We start from the raw sequence: 17,011 nt of genomic DNA, 5'->3' as shown, positions 1-17,011 counted from the left end.
CCTTGCCAACACATCCAGTCATAGGAGGAGTTCTCTCTTTAATGTCTTTCAAATAAGTCTCCTTACTTTTTCTTGCTATATGCCTCATGCCACTATCTTTACTGAGGTCCTTATTCTCTCTCTCCTGGATTAGTATAGTGATGACAGTGGCAAGGAGTACACCACAGTGATTGAGAGCACGGATTCGAGTCTAGTTATGCTCTCGCTAGCTGTGTGGTCTTGGATGAATTACTTCACTTCTCTGAGCCTCAGATTCCTCATCTATAAAATGAAGATAATAACGGCATCTGCTTTTTCAGGTTGTCAGAGGATCAAATGAGTAAATGTGAAGAATTTGCTGTTATTAGTGGGTTACTTCCTTCCTCTGAGCCACCTGCCACCGACCTTTGTTTAATCATACTTGTCCCATTGTACTAGAAATTTTGTATATGGTACTCTTCTCGACTAGTCTGTTAGCTCCTCGGAGGTTTGTCATTTTGAGCTCTGGATCCCTAATACCTGTCACGATGCCAGATACAAATAGATGTTCAGTCAATATTTTTGACTAAATAAACCTCTTTGAGCCTCAGTTTCTCCCTCTATAATTGGGGATTTGAATAACTGCTCCACCTCCCATGATCGTCAGGAGTATCACGTGGGAGGACAGATGTGAAAGCATTTTGGAAACTAAGCAGCTGTCAGACTGCAAGGACTTCATAGCAGCATTCGGTGGAGGTCCACTTAGGGGTTTGTAGTGTTGCTTTGTGTCTATTTTCATTCTGGGGAATGAACTTGGTCTTGGCCCATACTTTCCCGAGTCTACTGTTGACTTCCTAGCCAATAAGATTCTTCTGACGAAGTGTCAGAAGAGAGAAATGCGAAGTGTATGATGTCGCGCTAAGCTGTGAGACTCAGAAGCTTCACCCTTGCTCCCCACGGAACTGAGAACCTGGGGCCCAGCTCCCCTCTTCCCAAAGGAACTTACGATCTTCATTACTTTCAGGAATCTTTCTGAACCGGTCATGACTTACAGACTCCACAAGGAGCTGGTCTCTGCTGCCAGTAAGTATTTATGTTACTACTTAATTGTGTTGTCCTGGCGTCTTCATAAAGTAATCGAGGGGAAAAAAACAAAATCATACACAGATTTTTATCCTTGACCAAATGAGAGTATTCTTGCTTGTCGTCTGACTCAACTGTTGTATTATTTCTTTTTCTAAATCAGTGTCAGGCGAGTGGGTTGAAGGAGATTGGCCGATGTGACGGGTGCGATTAGCATTAGAACAAGAGCCTTGGTTCACATGACCGGGGGACAGCACGATGGTTCCATGACAGTTGCTGTCTGAGCTTTTTGCCCTCAGCACTCTGCCTCTTCGGATGCTTTTCAGTTGTGTTGTGAATCATTACCGTTACCTTTTCTAGAAGATAAAACTACAGGCAGGGGTGGAGAGGTGCGTGGAAAGTAAAGCATAGGGAATCACCCCAATTGTTGGCGGCTGAAGAGGCATGAAAAGTTTTGGCCGAGGCCACTCGACAAGTATTCCCGCCTACCTCGACGTAACCCTTCCCCCGCATCGTGCCCTGTGCGGTGGGCAGGAGAAAGATTCGGGGGCCTCGTCCTCATAATGGATCTTTGTTGAGGCGAGATGCCTTTGACCTTCACTCTGAGCCTCTCAGTGGTTCTCAGGGGAGCCCAGAAGTGGGAGCAGACCCCCCGTACTGCCGGGATGGTGGGTGGCCAAGGGTTTATAGCTGGAAACTTACATGTGGACCTTAACAACAGGTTGCTCGGCCCAGAATTGCGACTGTCTCTGTGACTGTGTCTTCTCTTCTTTCTTCTCTCTCTCTTATTTTCTTCATCTTTCTAGGCCTGTTTCCTCGTTTTTATTGCTCTTTTTGCCTTTTGGTCTCTCCATCTCTCTCTCTCTCTCTCAGTGTCTTCTTTGCTCGATTTCTCTTTGCCGTCGTGTCTCTGTGCCTGTTCACCTCTCTGGGTCCTTTCCTGTCTCTCATGCTCTCGGGGTCTCTGTCCATCTCTGTGTGCACGTGCGTGTGAGACTTTGCTCGATCCAGTTGCCCAAGAAGCAAAACTCTCTCTCTCTTTCTGCTCTCTCAGAGTCCGACAGCCTGGATTACCGGCTGGGGGCGATTCACTCCCTGGTGTATAAGCTACCGGAAAAGAACCGAGAGATGCTGGAGCTCATTATAAGACACCTGGTCAAGTAAGTAACTTCTGGGGCTTCAGCGAGAATTGCTGGCAGGGGACTGCCCCGCGTGGTAGCACTGCAGGGGACCTGTCTGTCTGCTCATTAAGTCCCAAGCCTCAACTGCTCCATCCTGGGCACGCTGCGTGCTCTGTGACGGAGGTGATTTTACCTGGACCCTGGTATATATCGTCCCACAGTCATCATACAGCTCACTTGAGGCGTCGTCTCAGTTGAAGGCTGCTACCAGGTGGAGTGGGCCGAACACAAGCTTTGCTCTCAAATAAGCCAGGTTTTGAATCCCAGTTCTACCACTCATTATTTGGCTGTGTGATCTCAGGCAAAGCTCTCGTAGCCTCTGCATGGCCATCTGTAAAATGAGAATGGCATTGCCTACGATGCACAAGTGTTCTGTGGGTTTGAACGGACACAGGTGAGCCGCATGGCACGTGGGAGGTCGTCAAGCAATGGGAAGTATTGTTAAGATCATGGCCAGCTTCTTGCTCGTCTGTGGCAGGTCAGAACAGACAGCAGCATTTCAGGAAGTAGGCCTGGTGACAGGCTCCAGGATGGCCGGGCACGAGGGGTATGTGTGCCCTGCTGTGATACTTCTTGGTCCGAGGGGTTTGGTGTGAGTAAAGATGCGTTTACTTGGCTCCTCAAAGGCCAGCTGCTGCCTCATAAATTGTTTGCATGTTAATTTGAAGTTGTCCTGGGGGAAATAGACATTGGGTTCAAGTTCCAGCTGTATCACTAATTTGATGTGCGACCTTAAGAAAGTCTTGCCTACTCTCTGGGCCTTGGTTTGTTCATCTGTAATAGTGGAGGACTGGATTAGCTGTTCTCGAAGGGTTCTTCCAGCTCTGACTTTCGAAGAGTCTCACTATGCGACAGTGCTCAGTTGAAAATTCTCCTGTGAACAGTGGGTGAGCAACACCTGACTATCCACCCAGAGGTTGAATATCTGTTTAAATTCTTATACATTCTTACTTCCCTCTTTTTTCTTACAAAAAAACGTAGCATATTACATACCCTGTTTCACACCTTGGTTTTTTGTTGTTGCTGTTATCTGTTTTACATGCTGAAAATTTGCAAATTTAAACAGATATTTTCTATCATCAGATGAAGCACAGTAAAATAAATAAAAAACTAATAACTCTAAACGTTAAACATAGAGTTACCTCATGACCCGGCAATTCTCCTCCTAGGTATATCCCTAAGATAAATGAAGACATATGTGCACATAAAAACTTGTACACAAATATTCACGGCAGTGTTATTTATAGTTGCCCCACAGTAGAAACAACCCAAATGACCATCAACTGATGAATGGAAAAATAAAATATGGTATAAACGTGCAGTGGAACATTATTTAGGCCTAAAAAAGGAATAAAAAACTGATATGTAGATAAACCTCGAAAACATTATGCTAAGTGAAAGGAGCCAGACGCAAAAGGCCACATGTAATATAAACAAATCTATAAAGACAGAAAGTAGATTAGTGGTTGCCTAGGGCCTAGTACGTGGGGACATGGGAGGGAACAGGGATTGACTACTAATGGTTTCAGGCTTTCTTTTTGGAATGGTGAGAATGTTCTGGAATTAGATAGTGATGATAGTTACACAACTCTTTGAATATACTAAAAAATATTGAACTGTGCCCTTTAAAAGGGTGAATATGATATGGGAAATGTATCTCAATAAAGCTATTATAAAAACAAACTAATGATAATGATTACTAAAGGGAATAGGTGGTGAATAGGGTGGAAGGGACAGGGATGAGAGCTAGAGTCCTCTATGTCCACCTCCTTCTGTGATTTTGACTTTTGAGCCATCTTAATGTTTCACATATCCGAAAAGTAAAATTTATCTAAAGGAAAACATTACAAACCCTAAAATTAAACACAAAAATCTTAATGTCTTATCAAATTGATAACAGATACATTGAGGAAAGTTATTTCAGTTAACTTATCAATGCAATCTTCTGACTCATCCTTAATGAGATATATTCTAAAACCAGAAGTGCAAAATGTTGTAAGCGTCATTTATTTTATTAGTACTAGAAACATCATTATAATTTGAAGCTATAGATATATATATATATACACACATACATACATACATGTATATATAGATATAGATATTTACACACACACACACACACACACACACACACACACACACACTACAGGGATAAAGGAAAAATAATATAAATATACTAATAGTATCAGAAGCCAAGATTTACCATGTAAGAAAAAGGGATAAAAGTAAAAAATTCAACATGTAAAGAAAAAAATTTTACAATAGTAAAGTTGAATTGAGAATGCCAATGTGAACTCATGGTTTAAAAACAAAACAACAAAAGTTGAATCAGTCTCGAAGTGATTCTACCCAGAAAAGCAATGAATGCACATAATGCCCACATCTTTGAGCCTGATGTGGGGCTGGTACCTCTCGTTCCTCAGCAGTGACCTCCACAGCTGAAATATCCTTCCTGATCTCAACTGCTACACGTAGGTGTAGGACCAGCCTGATTCATGTCTCTGCCCCTCCTACCAGTCTTGAGGTGGCTTCTTCTGTGTGTCCTTAGTTATAGGACTTCTGGTCAGGTAGGCTTCAGGGGGTTCTCTGTGATGGTGGTTTTGTAGTTGTAATTTTTATGTGTTCATTGGAGGAGGCGAGCACGTTTACCTACTCCACCATCTTGATCAGAACCCTTTTGAAGGATTCCGAAAAAATACACAAGGAGAGAAAGCAAATGTAGTAAAATGTTAATTCTTGAATCTAGGTATAGATGGTATGAGTGTTCACAGTACCGTTCTTTCAGATTTTGTGTATGTTTGAAACCTTTGTAATCAAAAGTTGTAGTTTTCAAATAAAAGATAGGCTTAGTTCCAATACAGAAATTTACACAAAAAAATCCACGTACTTTTAAAATTCACATAATTATTCTGCCTGCCAACTGTGCTTTCACGATATACGTGATTATATCAATTCCTTTGTAATGTGTTCCCACTGCCAGCCCATTTTCTAGGTAAATAACAGTCAGATGCGAACTGACCTCAGCTAATTTGGGGTTTCCTGTTATCCAGTTCTTTTTGGTTGGTACCCATAGCTTTCGTTACTTAGAGGTAGGAGAATTCTACAGGTCACCTCCCCTGCCATCTCACTACTAGTGGAATATTATAATGGAAGCAAGCCTCAGGCCTAATTCTGCCACTCATACAGGTATTTATCAGCAAGCAGACATAAAACCAGTTGTACAACATGTTCTGTAAACTCAATGAATTCCTAACTTTTTTTTAGACGCTCTGACTGCATCTTTCATGAAAGACTCAACCGAGGCAGATAATATAGCAATACAGATGGAGTCAGGCAGTAAAATCCTGTGATCTGATCCCCAAATGCAGGACCCCTGTGTAATTGTAGGCCTGGACTATCATTCTAAAAGATGTGGGCTATTAGGCTTATTGGAGTCTTCATATTTCTGTAATAACACTTGTATCATTTCAGAAGCAATATCATACATCGTAGGGTTTAGAAAATACAACAACAATAACAAAAACAGTAAAAGCTGTCTATTGCCAGCATCCAAAAATCATTACTATTAATATATTAGTGCAGTTTTCTGGATCTTTCTATGAGTATCTGTGTTTATGTATACACACACCCACATACATACACATTTGCGTTTTTCACCAAAATGAGATTATGGTATTCTACAACCTATCCTTTTCAGTTCAACAATTTCTACCTTTCCAGATTAGTTGACACTTCCCCAGTTAACCCCTAAATGACCTTTCTAGGTGGTTCATCCTAACTACTCTTCAATATCGGGCCACACATTCTATCTACTTCTTATGTCCTTTTCATTTTTTTAAAATCTAGCACTGTCTCTTTTTTATGACTTTAGCTTGTTGGTTGAAACCAGAGCAGTTGCTCCGTGGAGTCTTACTAGTTTTGTCTGCTCTCTTCATTGTCATATTTTTCAGCTCGTTCACTCATTTATTTCTTGTAAAACAGAGGCTCCATTTAGAGACTAAATGAATTCACGTTAACTATTTTTTTTTGGCTGGAACACGTGATGATGTTGTATATCTTATGCCGCATCACATCTGAGGGTGCATAATATTGCTTGATTCACCTTCTGATTTTAAGATTGACCATTGGTCTATTCTTCTAATCTGTCCCTGCAAGTTTGGGAGTGTCTATATAATATTTCTAGTCAATCCATATATCTTGACACATCTAAGCAATGAGAAATCATTATATCATCAATCATGCTAATAAAGCCTCTGGGGTCGATTGGAGATGAAGTTTGCTGAACCTTATAGTAGCTCCTCTAGCCTCTGATTAGTCTTTTAAATACTAATTAATCACCCCTAGAGTATGCATGAAAATGAACAAACACATGTATCAGATTCCAACCATTCTGAAGGGCACTTTTGTTTTTCAAATTGTAACCTGTATTCTGGATGCATCCTAGAATCAACGGAGTCTTAAAATCACTGTTGGCAGGCAGCAGTTTTGATATAATTATCATAATCTTTGAATGCATGAACTTGGTAATAGCTGCTCATACTGTAGTCATTTTGGTTAAATTATATTCATTGTTGAGTTTATTTTCAATTTAAAATGTCTTCAATAATACTACGTAATGATTGGACAACGAAATGATTTTTTTTTTTTTACTGGCACCTGAAATAATGGTGTGGTTGCAGTTGATGGCGTCGATGAAATTCAGGACATAGCACTTGACTCTATCCAAGTATTTAAAGTAAATTATAGATGATATCACACCAGTAAAGGCAACCAAAGCTGTCTGCCCTAAAGAGCACCATCCTCAGGAATGAGAACTGCTTACTTGGTGAGAGACACACTTTCCCACTCCATTAGTATCTTGTCCTTTAAAAAAATGCCTTATTATGCAAGATTTCAAATATATACAGAAATAGAAGGGTAGGAAAGTCTTCCATACCCATCACCCGGCTTTAACAATTATCGACCTGTGGCCAATCTTGTTTCATCTGTATCCCACCTGTTTCTCCTCTTCCCATATTATTTCAGAGCAAATTCAAAACATCATATTATTTCACTCATAAATATTTCAGTTCATATATTGAAAAAAATAAAAATTATGCACATAAACACAATACAATTATCACGTCTAAAAATAAATCAGTAATAATTACTTAATTCTGTGTTCAAATTTCCAGTAGTCTCAACTATGTGATATGTTTTTTTTTTTGAATCAGGATCCAAATAACAGCTACACATAGCAATCAGTTGAAATATTTTTTTAAGCCTCTTTAATCTATAGCAGAGGTCAGCAAACATTTTCCTTAAAGGATTAGATAGTACACATATTTTAGGCTTTGTGAGCTATATGGACTCTGTCGCTGTCACAACTGCTCAGTTCTTCTTTTTCAGTACAAAAGCAGCCATTGTTAATATGTGAACAAATAGACATAGTTGTGCTCCAGTAAAACTTTATTTACGAAAACAGGTGGTAGGTTGGATTTGGCCTGCGGGTCATAGTTTGGTGGCCCCTCATCTGTAGCAGTAGTTCTCACAGATGTGTGTGGAAAAACCACTTAGAGGGCCCATAAACAGCACAGAGGCCAAGGCTTGATACATTATCCATAGGGCCTCTATGTTTTTACTGTGTTCCCAAGATATAGTTTTCCCATTTATCTCTTTATTTTTTCTTGTTAAATCATTTGTTAAAGAAAACAGGTCATTTGTTATTTAAAGTTTTCCATAGTTGGGTCAAGAGATTTGCTCTGATTTCGGTTCTGTTTTTTTTTTTCTCGTGTTTGTTTTGGGATATATATATACATACACACACACACATATGTATGCATATGTGTGTGTGTGTGTGTGTGTGTGTGTGTGTATATGGTTTTTGTTTATTTTTGGTGTGTAGGGTTTGGGTAGACTTTGTTTACTCATGTTCCTTTGGATGGATACTGACAAGTGGCATTGCTGGATTATAAGGTAGTTCTATTTGTAGGCGTTTTAATCGATGGACTCTCATCTAAACCTGCTAATCAAAATTATTTTTTCCTAAACCAGAGGTTTTTTACAGCCTCCCTCTGATACCCATTCCTTTGTTTTAAATTTCGATGTTTAAGAAGTTGTACCCCGTGCAGTGCCGGATGGGTGCCGGAGGAATCGGAGGGGTCACTTCATAAATTATATGAAAAAAGAGAAGTTGTACCCATTTTCTCTTGTCCATGTAGCTCGAGAATTTAAGATTGCTTTGCTGTCAAATCCTATCATGAACTCCTACCTATCTCACTACTCACATTCCCTTATTTTGGGTTCCATTCATCTTATTAACCCACAGTTTGGGGTGTGACTTATGCCTCTTAATGGTTTACAAAATATATAATAAAAGGAAAGGTGTCAAATGCAAAGAAATCCCCAAAGAATAGGTTACCTTCCAAATCTCATAAGAAGACCAAGAAGGAAGAGTGTCCTAAATGAGGACAAGGACCCTCCCTCAGAGGAACAGAAGGGAGCGTTAGCTTACAGGCGCCCCCATCGGGCCTTGGGATTCTTCAAAGGAACTGGAGAAGCAGGCAGTGGGATGCAATGGGAAGACTGTAAGACCTGGAGCCCCACAGATATGGGTTTGGGTCCCTGTATTGCCAAAGCGTATGGAAACTGCCCATAACGGAGTGCTTTACCCTCTGTAAATGCAGGCTTCAGAGAGAAAATACTCTGCCTTTTGGAGTTGTGAGGATAGAGTGTTAAAAGGAGATTCACGCCTGCTGGAAGCTGTTGGTACTAGTTGTTTAGCCATTCTGGATCACGTGCTGGCAGCACAGAGTTGCTTTTTCTAACACCTGTAAAAGAAAAGAGTTAATTGCAGAAGTATTTAAACTATTAAAAAGGACCCATCACCAGCTCCTACTGTGCTGCTAAGTTAGCTGTGTCTCGCTTTGGCCCCTAATTATAGGCTATCTTGTATTCTTGGCTCGTTGTTTCCTTTGTAATGTTTTCTTCCGACTTTAAGCCTCTCCTTTCCTTCTGCTTTTTTGTTTTCTCTTAGAGAAAATCTTGTTAATCATCTTCTTTCTCTCCCGGCAGTGTGTGTGAGCACAGCAAAGAGAATCTTATGACCCCCTCCAACATGGGCGTGATATTTGGTCCTACACTGATGAGAGCTCAGGAGGACACTGTAGCTGCCATGATGAACATCAAATTCCAGAACATTGTGGTAGAAATCCTAATCGAGCACTATTTCAAGGTATGTATTTCCTGTCCTCGCCGTCACTCCTCCGAACAGGTAACACTTTCCCTGAGCTGCCTTTTAGAGTTGTGCCTCCCTCTCTGGCTCAAGTCACTAATCGAAGGACATTCCATTATGGTGTGACACTTAATAGCATTTCTGACCTGTGAAATTCATTCGTTCAGCAAATATGTATTGAGTATTTAACCATTTGCCGGGTACTGCTTTAGACACTGGAGATAACAACCATCGTGGAGTTTATACTCTAAAGGAAGTAGAAATACAGTATTCAAAATAAGTAAAATACATATAATATGTTAGACGGTAATGAGAATTTAGAAAAAAAAATAATAAAGCAGAGAAGGGGAATAGGAAGGGTTGGGAAGTGGTTTTGCAATTTTAAATAGAGCGGCCAGGAAGGCCTCATTGAGAAGTGACCTCTGAGCAGAGACCCACCGGAAATAAAGGAGTGAGTCATTCAGATACCTGAGTGGAAGCACTTGAGGCTGAGGAAATGGTACGTGCAAAGTCCCTGGGGCAGAAGCGTGCTGTCATGTTCAGGGTACAGCAAGGAGGCCGCATTGGCTAGAATGGATTAAGAAAAAAAAAATTAGCAGACGGGTTCAGAGGCGAAATAGAGAGGGAAAGCTGAGTAGATCTTCTAGGGCCTTAGAATCCATCGGGAGTGTTGACTTTGCTATCGGAGTAAGATGGAAGGAGGTTTTTGACCAGAGAAATGACATTTGTTTTATGTTTGATAAGACTATTCTGGATACTGTGTGCAGAATAGCCATAGGGGATCAAGGGTAGAAGTAAGAAGACTCATTAGGAGTCTGTTTCAGTAATACAGTCAAGAAATGGTTGTACTTTGGATGAGGATGGAAAGGTTGCAGGTGGTGAGAAGCAGTCAGATTCTAAATATATTTTGGAGGCAGAGCCAAAGATTTGGTGGCATGCCATATGCGGAAGGTGGGAAAAAGAGACGAGTCATGGATAACTTCAAGGTTTTTTTATCTGAACTGGTGGAAGGATGAAGTTGTCATTTATTGAGATGGATAAGGCTGGAGGGATACAGATTTAAAAGTAAAGAGCAAGAGTTAAATTTGGGACAAATTAAGATAGACATGCCTATGAGACATCTGATGTCAGAGAAGAGGATAGTATTAGAAAAATAGATTTGTCCTTCGATAGCATAGAGGTGGTGGTCAAAATTGTGTGAGTGAATGGTCTTGCCTAGGAGATACTTGTAGCAAGAGAATAAATGTAAGACCAAGGATTGAAATCCAGGGAGTGCCAGTGTTTGAAGGGCCAATGGAAGAGACATACACAGCAGATCGAGAAAGAATGGACAGCGACAGGAAGATAGGGAAGCCATAGACTTCTGGAGAAGTTTTTTTTGAGTAGATGGTAATGTTAATTCCCAAGATACGTCTGGTAGGATGTAAGCTCTGAAAAGTATCTACTGCTTTAAATGTTTTTAAATTTTAAAAATATAAACGATACGTGTGCATGGTTAAAATTTCAAACCGTAGAGAAAGTATAGAATGAAAAACAATTCGACCGTTTACGTATGCTCAAGTTTACTCCCAATTCTCATTTTAACAATTTCTTGCTCGTCATTCCAATGAAGAAAAAAGTACATATATACACATATACATGCATTTGATAGGTTTGAATATGCATTTATTATTCCTCTACTGACTATAGCAAAAAACTCTAGACGTTATATGTAAAAGTAACACAAGAAGACTGAAATATGGAGGGAAGAAGGTAGAACGGACTTTTTTAGTGGTTTGCTCTAGATATCACAGGCTACGGGTATCAACATGTCACCTCTTTGGTGAAATATACAAACCTTACCTCCCTTGGTGTCCTTTATGCTCTCGATTTTATATAATTGTCTTAAGTATTTCCTCCAGATACACTGAGAACCACGTCAGATATTGTAATTTTTGCTTTATCTCAATAAAGCTGGGAAAAAAATTTGCTTTAACCATCAGAAATAATTGACAAAACTCGAGAGGAGGAAAGTCTATCGAATTTACCCATAGTTTTCCTCTTTCCGTTATTCTTTCTTCCTTCCTGATATTCCAGGATCCCTTCTTTTGTTGTGTCCTTTCTGTTTAGAGAACTTCCTTTAGCTATTCTTTTAGGATAGGTTGCTGGTAGCATTGTCTTCGTCTTCTCTTGTTTGGATTGCATAATTTCTGCTATTCTTAAAGTTCACTGTTTCTTTCCCTTGTCCTCTCCAATCTACTGTTGAGCCCATCAGTTGGATTTTTAAATTTCCTTATTGTATTTCACAGTTCGGTAATTTTTACTTGGTTCTTCTATAATTATAGCTTCTGTTTTTTTTCTGAGTCTTCGTATTTCCTTGCGGAAACTTTCTCTGATTTTGCTGAGATTTTCTGTTTTTATTTGTTTCAAATGTACCCCTAATTGCTCGTTAAAACATAGTTATGATGGCTACTTTAAAAATGCTCATCAGATCATTAACATCTGTGTAATCGTGGTGCCGATATCTGTTGACGGTCTTATCTCATGCATGTTGAGATCTTCCTGGGTCTTGGTATGATAAATGATTTCCAGCTGGAGCCTATACATTTGGGTTCTATGAGAGTCTTGTTCTTACTTCCATCTTCTGTTATATCAGGCCTTTTCTGATGCTGCCACTGCAGAGGAGGGAGGAGGAATACTGCCTCATTACTGCCAGGATGGAGTTCAAGTCTAGGTTTTCCACTGGCCTCCATTGACGTACCAATGGGAGGGAGGACTCCTCGTTACTACTAGGAGTTTAGGCTCCTCGCTAGGCCTCTGCTGATACCACTCTGGCTGGAGAGGCAGGGCGTCTCATTACTGTTCCCCATATGGTCTCCTGTCCAGTGACACCACGGCATGATAGCCTATTACCGCTGAGTGGTGGCAAAAGTCCTGTATATCTCTCAGGCCTCCTCTGACACTACCCCCGTGCTAAATGGGCATGGAAGTTCATGTGCTTCATGGAGTCTCCGTGGACACCAAATGGAGTGGGGGAGGTTCTCTCATTACCACGAGGTGTGGGTCAGAGTCCAGTTTCCCACTCGGCCTTTTTGACGCCACCACATGGGCGGGGGAGGGCGGGTCACGCACCTTGCTACTGGCACAGGCAGAACTCCAGGCTCCCCACTCCACCTTTGCTGGCAGGGGAGAGGGTGCTGCTGCGGCTTTATGTTCTGTGTTGTTTTCCTGGATAGAGAGGTTATTATCTCACATTTTCCTGTGATTTTAGGCTAGCCCTTTTCCGTGTCCTCTCGCTTGAGAGAGCAGGCTTTTGTGGGGAGCTTTGTCGACCTCACCCATTGTCGGCTTCCGCATTACCTAATCTGGGAGGTATGAGGCAAAGACAGACCCCAAGTAACAGAGAGATTCACACAGAAGCGTTATATAGACAAATGGAATTGGAATCATTAAAAATGTTCAAGAAAACATAGCAATTCCGAATGTTTATGTACCAAACAACGAAACTTCAAATTACATGAAGCAAAACCATACAGAGCCGAGAGGAGAAATCCATAATTATCCTTGGGGACTTTGATATCCCTTCCTCAGCAACTAAAAGAGCAACTAGACAGAAATCAGAAATTATTTAGAAGGCTTCAGGAGCCCCATAGCCAACGGGATCTAATTGATATTATAAAACACTCCACCCAACAGCAGGAGAATATACATTATTTTCAAGTAGGCATATAACATATAACAGGATAGACCATATCCTGGGCCATAAAACAAACCTCAAAAAACTAAGAGAAATTAGAAATTATATTGAGCTGAACGACAATATAAATACAGTATATCAGAGTTTATGGAAAGCAGTTAAGGCAGTATCGAGAGGGCAATTCATTGGATTGAATGTTTATCTTAGAAAAGAAGAAAAGTCTGAAGTCAATGACCTAAAATCTCACTTCAAGAACTTAGAAAAAGAAGAGCAACATATATCCAAAGCATGTAGAAAGAAGGAAAGATAAGATCAGAAACCCCCAGATTGAAACCAGAAAAACAATAGAGAAAATCAATAAAAGAGTTTTAAAAAGACCAATATCCGAAGTTCGATAAAATGAACAATCTCCTAATAGGCAAAGTAAAAAAGATAGCAGACACAAACTGCCACTATCAGGAACAAAATGGAGGATATCATACTAATCCCGTGGGTTTGAAAAGGATAATAAGAGCATAGTATGAACACTGCTATGTCCATAAATGTGATAACTTAGACGAAGTGTACCAGTTCTTTAAGAAAAATTAACACCAATTTTACATAATCTCTCCCAGAAAGCCAAATAGGAAGAAACACTTCCCAACTCATTGCATGAAGGCAGTATTTCCCCGATACCAAAACCAGAAAAAGACAGTACAGAAAAAGAAAACTATAGACAAATATCCCTCTTAAATGTAGGTGTAAAATTAACAAAATGTTAGCAGACAGAATTCAGCGAAAACACACACACACATACACCCATGGCCAAGTGGAATTTATTCCAGGAAGGCAAGGTGGTTCAGTTGATTTGAAAATCAAGCAATGCATTGGTTGCCTATTTTGTTCTTTAGATTCCACATATAAATGAAATTGTGGTGTTTGTCTTCTCTGTCTGATTGATTTTACTCAGCGTAATACCCTCTACGTCCATCCATGTTGCCTCAAATGGCAGGATTTCCTTCTTTTTTATGGCTGAGTAAACAAACTGCTAATCACCAGATGGGAGCAGGGTTGTGGGGATGGGTGAAAAAGGTGAGGGATGAAGAAGTAAATTGACAGGAGAATCGTCACAGGATGTAGGGTCCCCCATAGGGAATATAGTCACTAATACTGTAATAACTATGCATTGTGCAAGGTGGTACTAAACTTATCGGGGTGATCACTTCGTAAGGTATATTAATGTCTAATCACAATGTTATACACCTGAAACTAATATATTTTGTCAGCTATAATTGAAAAATAAAATTTAGAAAAGAAAATCAAAGAATGTAGTCTATCATATCAACAGGTTAAAGGACCAAATCGCACAAACGTCAGTTTATGCAGAATAAATATTTGAAAAAATCAACATACATTCGTAAAAACAAACAAAAAACTCAGCCAACTAGGAATAAGGAGTAATGACCTCAACTAGGTAAAGAACATCGACAAAAAAGCCCTACAGCGAACATCATACTTCCTGGCGAAGTGTTGAATGCTTTCCCTTTAAGGCCGAAAATAGCACAATGATGCTCTCACCACTGCTATTCAGCCTGGTAATGAAATTCCTACCCTGTGCAATTTGGTAAGAGAAGGAAATAAAACACAGGTTGAAAGGAAGAAACATAACTTTCTTTATTTGCCGATGACATGATTGTCTTTATAGAAAATCCCAAGGAGGCTATAAAAAAATACTTCTCGAACTAATAAGGGAGTTTATCAGCGTTACAGGATACAAGGCCAACATGCAAAAATCAATTGTATTTTCATATACAAGCAATGAACGTGTAGAAAATGAAATTAAAAATATACTACCATTTACAGTCTCTCAAAACAAGTGAAATGCTTAGGTATAAGTCTAATAAAACATTTCTAGGATTTATATGCTGAAAATTACAGAATACTGATGAAAGAAGTCGAAGAAAATATAGGCAGATTAAGAGACATTTTGTGGTCACGGAGTGGAGGATGTCATAGTAAAAATGATCAGTTCTTTCCAACTCGATATCTAAGTTTAAGCCAATTAATATCAAAATCCCAACAAGCTTTTTTATAGAGATAAGATTATACTAAAACGTACATGGAAACACAAAGGAACTAGTAGGGTTGACGCAATTTTGAAAATGGCAGAATAAACTGGGAGGATCTTTAATATTAAAGTTTACTGCATCGCTTCAGTGATCAAGGCAGTGTGAGATTGGCAGATGGATAAATACATAGATCAATGGAAGAGAATCGAAGTTTCACAAGTCCCTCACAAAATGCGGCCATATTGTTTTGACAACGGTACAAAGGCATCTCCAGGGAGGGAAGGACAGGCTTTTCACCAAATGGTGCTGGGGCACTTGCATATCTACAGGCAGCAAAAGTGAACTTCGACCTAAACCTCACATATTATACAAAAAATAACTCAAATTGGTCCCACATTTACATGTAAAACTATAAAACTTTTAGAAGATAACATAGGAGAAAATCTTCAGGACCAATTATTGAAGAATTTTTAGACATGACATCATTATGTGTTATCCCCACGATCCAATAGGAGTTTATTTCTATTAACCAGTGATCAGCTTTTGAGTGGTCATAAACAACTGTAAAATGTGTTGATTTATTCAATTTCTGAACTTCGTGTGATACCAGGCACGTGTTCTCACCATGTTTTCCAAACGCAGACATGGTACCCAAGGATCCTCTCTGACTTAGGAATTTATTCACATGATGCATGTTATATGGAGATATGAAGTGAAATCCCCATTTATTATACATTTATCAAATGGCCTTTGTTGAAAGAGAACAAAAGAATATGTTCTAGAAATTCTGCACCTTATGTAGGATAGGCGTAACCTCATAAAATGGTTGTGGGGATTAAAAGATGGAACATATATGAGGGATTATATGTTCCTGCCGAGTCGTTCAGTTAATGGGATACGATTTGTCAGTTGACCGATACTATAATTTCCATAATGTGTTTTTTTTTCCATTTACACTTGCCCCTTCATAGGAAAAGGCTTAAACACATTGGTTTTAAGTTTCTCTGTCATCTGCTTTCTTCAGCCTCTCTTTTAAGAACAACCAGGGTCTGTAAATAAAATTTAAATGCATCAGAAGAATTGACACTTGAAGGAATCCACTTCTGAGTCTTTTTAAAAGAATGTTTAAAAACAATCTGAATCATCTTTTCTAAATTTTTCATTTTCTAAGCTAGTGGTAGGTAAGTGACGGGGAAGAAGATGTAGCGCTACATAGGTCCCTAGAACAATGTCGTTCTTAAGTTGTCCCTCTTCCCATCACACAGGGGGGTATGTACCTGATTCTGCTACCTTGAGATACTGAGGTAATTTGGACCGACAGAAGGAAGTCGACTTCTGTTTTCTGAACTTTTTATGGGGCGGGAACTGTCGGGAATTACAGGAGAAGACAGAGGTCAGCTCCGAAGGCAGTTCTTAGCAATTTAGTTTTGAGGACAGCGAGTTATTTCACTTATGAGGACAAAAATACGGGCTAGATGCATTTGACCATTAGAACTGGAAAGTGAGCTTGAAGGCCCTCTTCATTTTCCCCGAAGTCCCTTTTCACATCATGCAGCGATGGTAATGAATTAGCATTTCTGCCACTCCGTGTAGCCCGCCCGCCCACCTCCCCGCACAGTCCTTCCCAACTAGCTTATAAGAGAACTCACGTACCAGCCCCAAAGGTCTCACCAATTGTGTCACTTGTGCTTCGCAGACTCATCTCAATTCACAGCTTAGCATTGGCCGTTTTCCTCCTTTTCTACTGCAGAGATTGCTGGGGAGCAGCAGGTCAGCCTCTGTAGATGTAGATTGTGTACAAGGAACATGGACTCAGGCTATATGCCCAGTGAGTGCAATGTACTTTTAT

At 39.9% G+C, this 17,011-nt stretch overlaps 1 protein-coding gene across 4 annotated transcripts in view; it reads left to right on the top strand.

Annotated features, from left to right (window-relative positions):
* Positions 1 to 17,011, top strand: part of OPHN1 (oligophrenin 1) — a 240,962-nt gene that overhangs the window by 189,882 nt on the left and 34,069 nt on the right. For all 4 annotated transcript variants that reach the window (XM_025044450.1, XM_025044447.1, XM_025044449.1 and 1 more), the window contains 3 exons: positions 983 to 1,041; positions 2,096 to 2,201; positions 9,279 to 9,438. In XM_025044450.1, coding sequence (XP_024900218.1) covers positions 983 to 1,041; positions 2,096 to 2,201; positions 9,279 to 9,438 — 325 coding nt within the window. The remainder of the gene's footprint in view (positions 1 to 982; positions 1,042 to 2,095; positions 2,202 to 9,278; positions 9,439 to 17,011) is intronic.

This window comes from Pteropus alecto, unplaced genomic scaffold (genome assembly GCF_000325575.1).
Source record: "Pteropus alecto unplaced genomic scaffold, ASM32557v1 scaffold312, whole genome shotgun sequence".
Lineage (NCBI taxonomy): Eukaryota > Metazoa > Chordata > Mammalia > Chiroptera > Pteropodidae > Pteropus > Pteropus alecto.
Note: the sequence above shows the minus strand (reverse complement) of the source record. Positions and strands in the feature narration are given on the sequence as shown.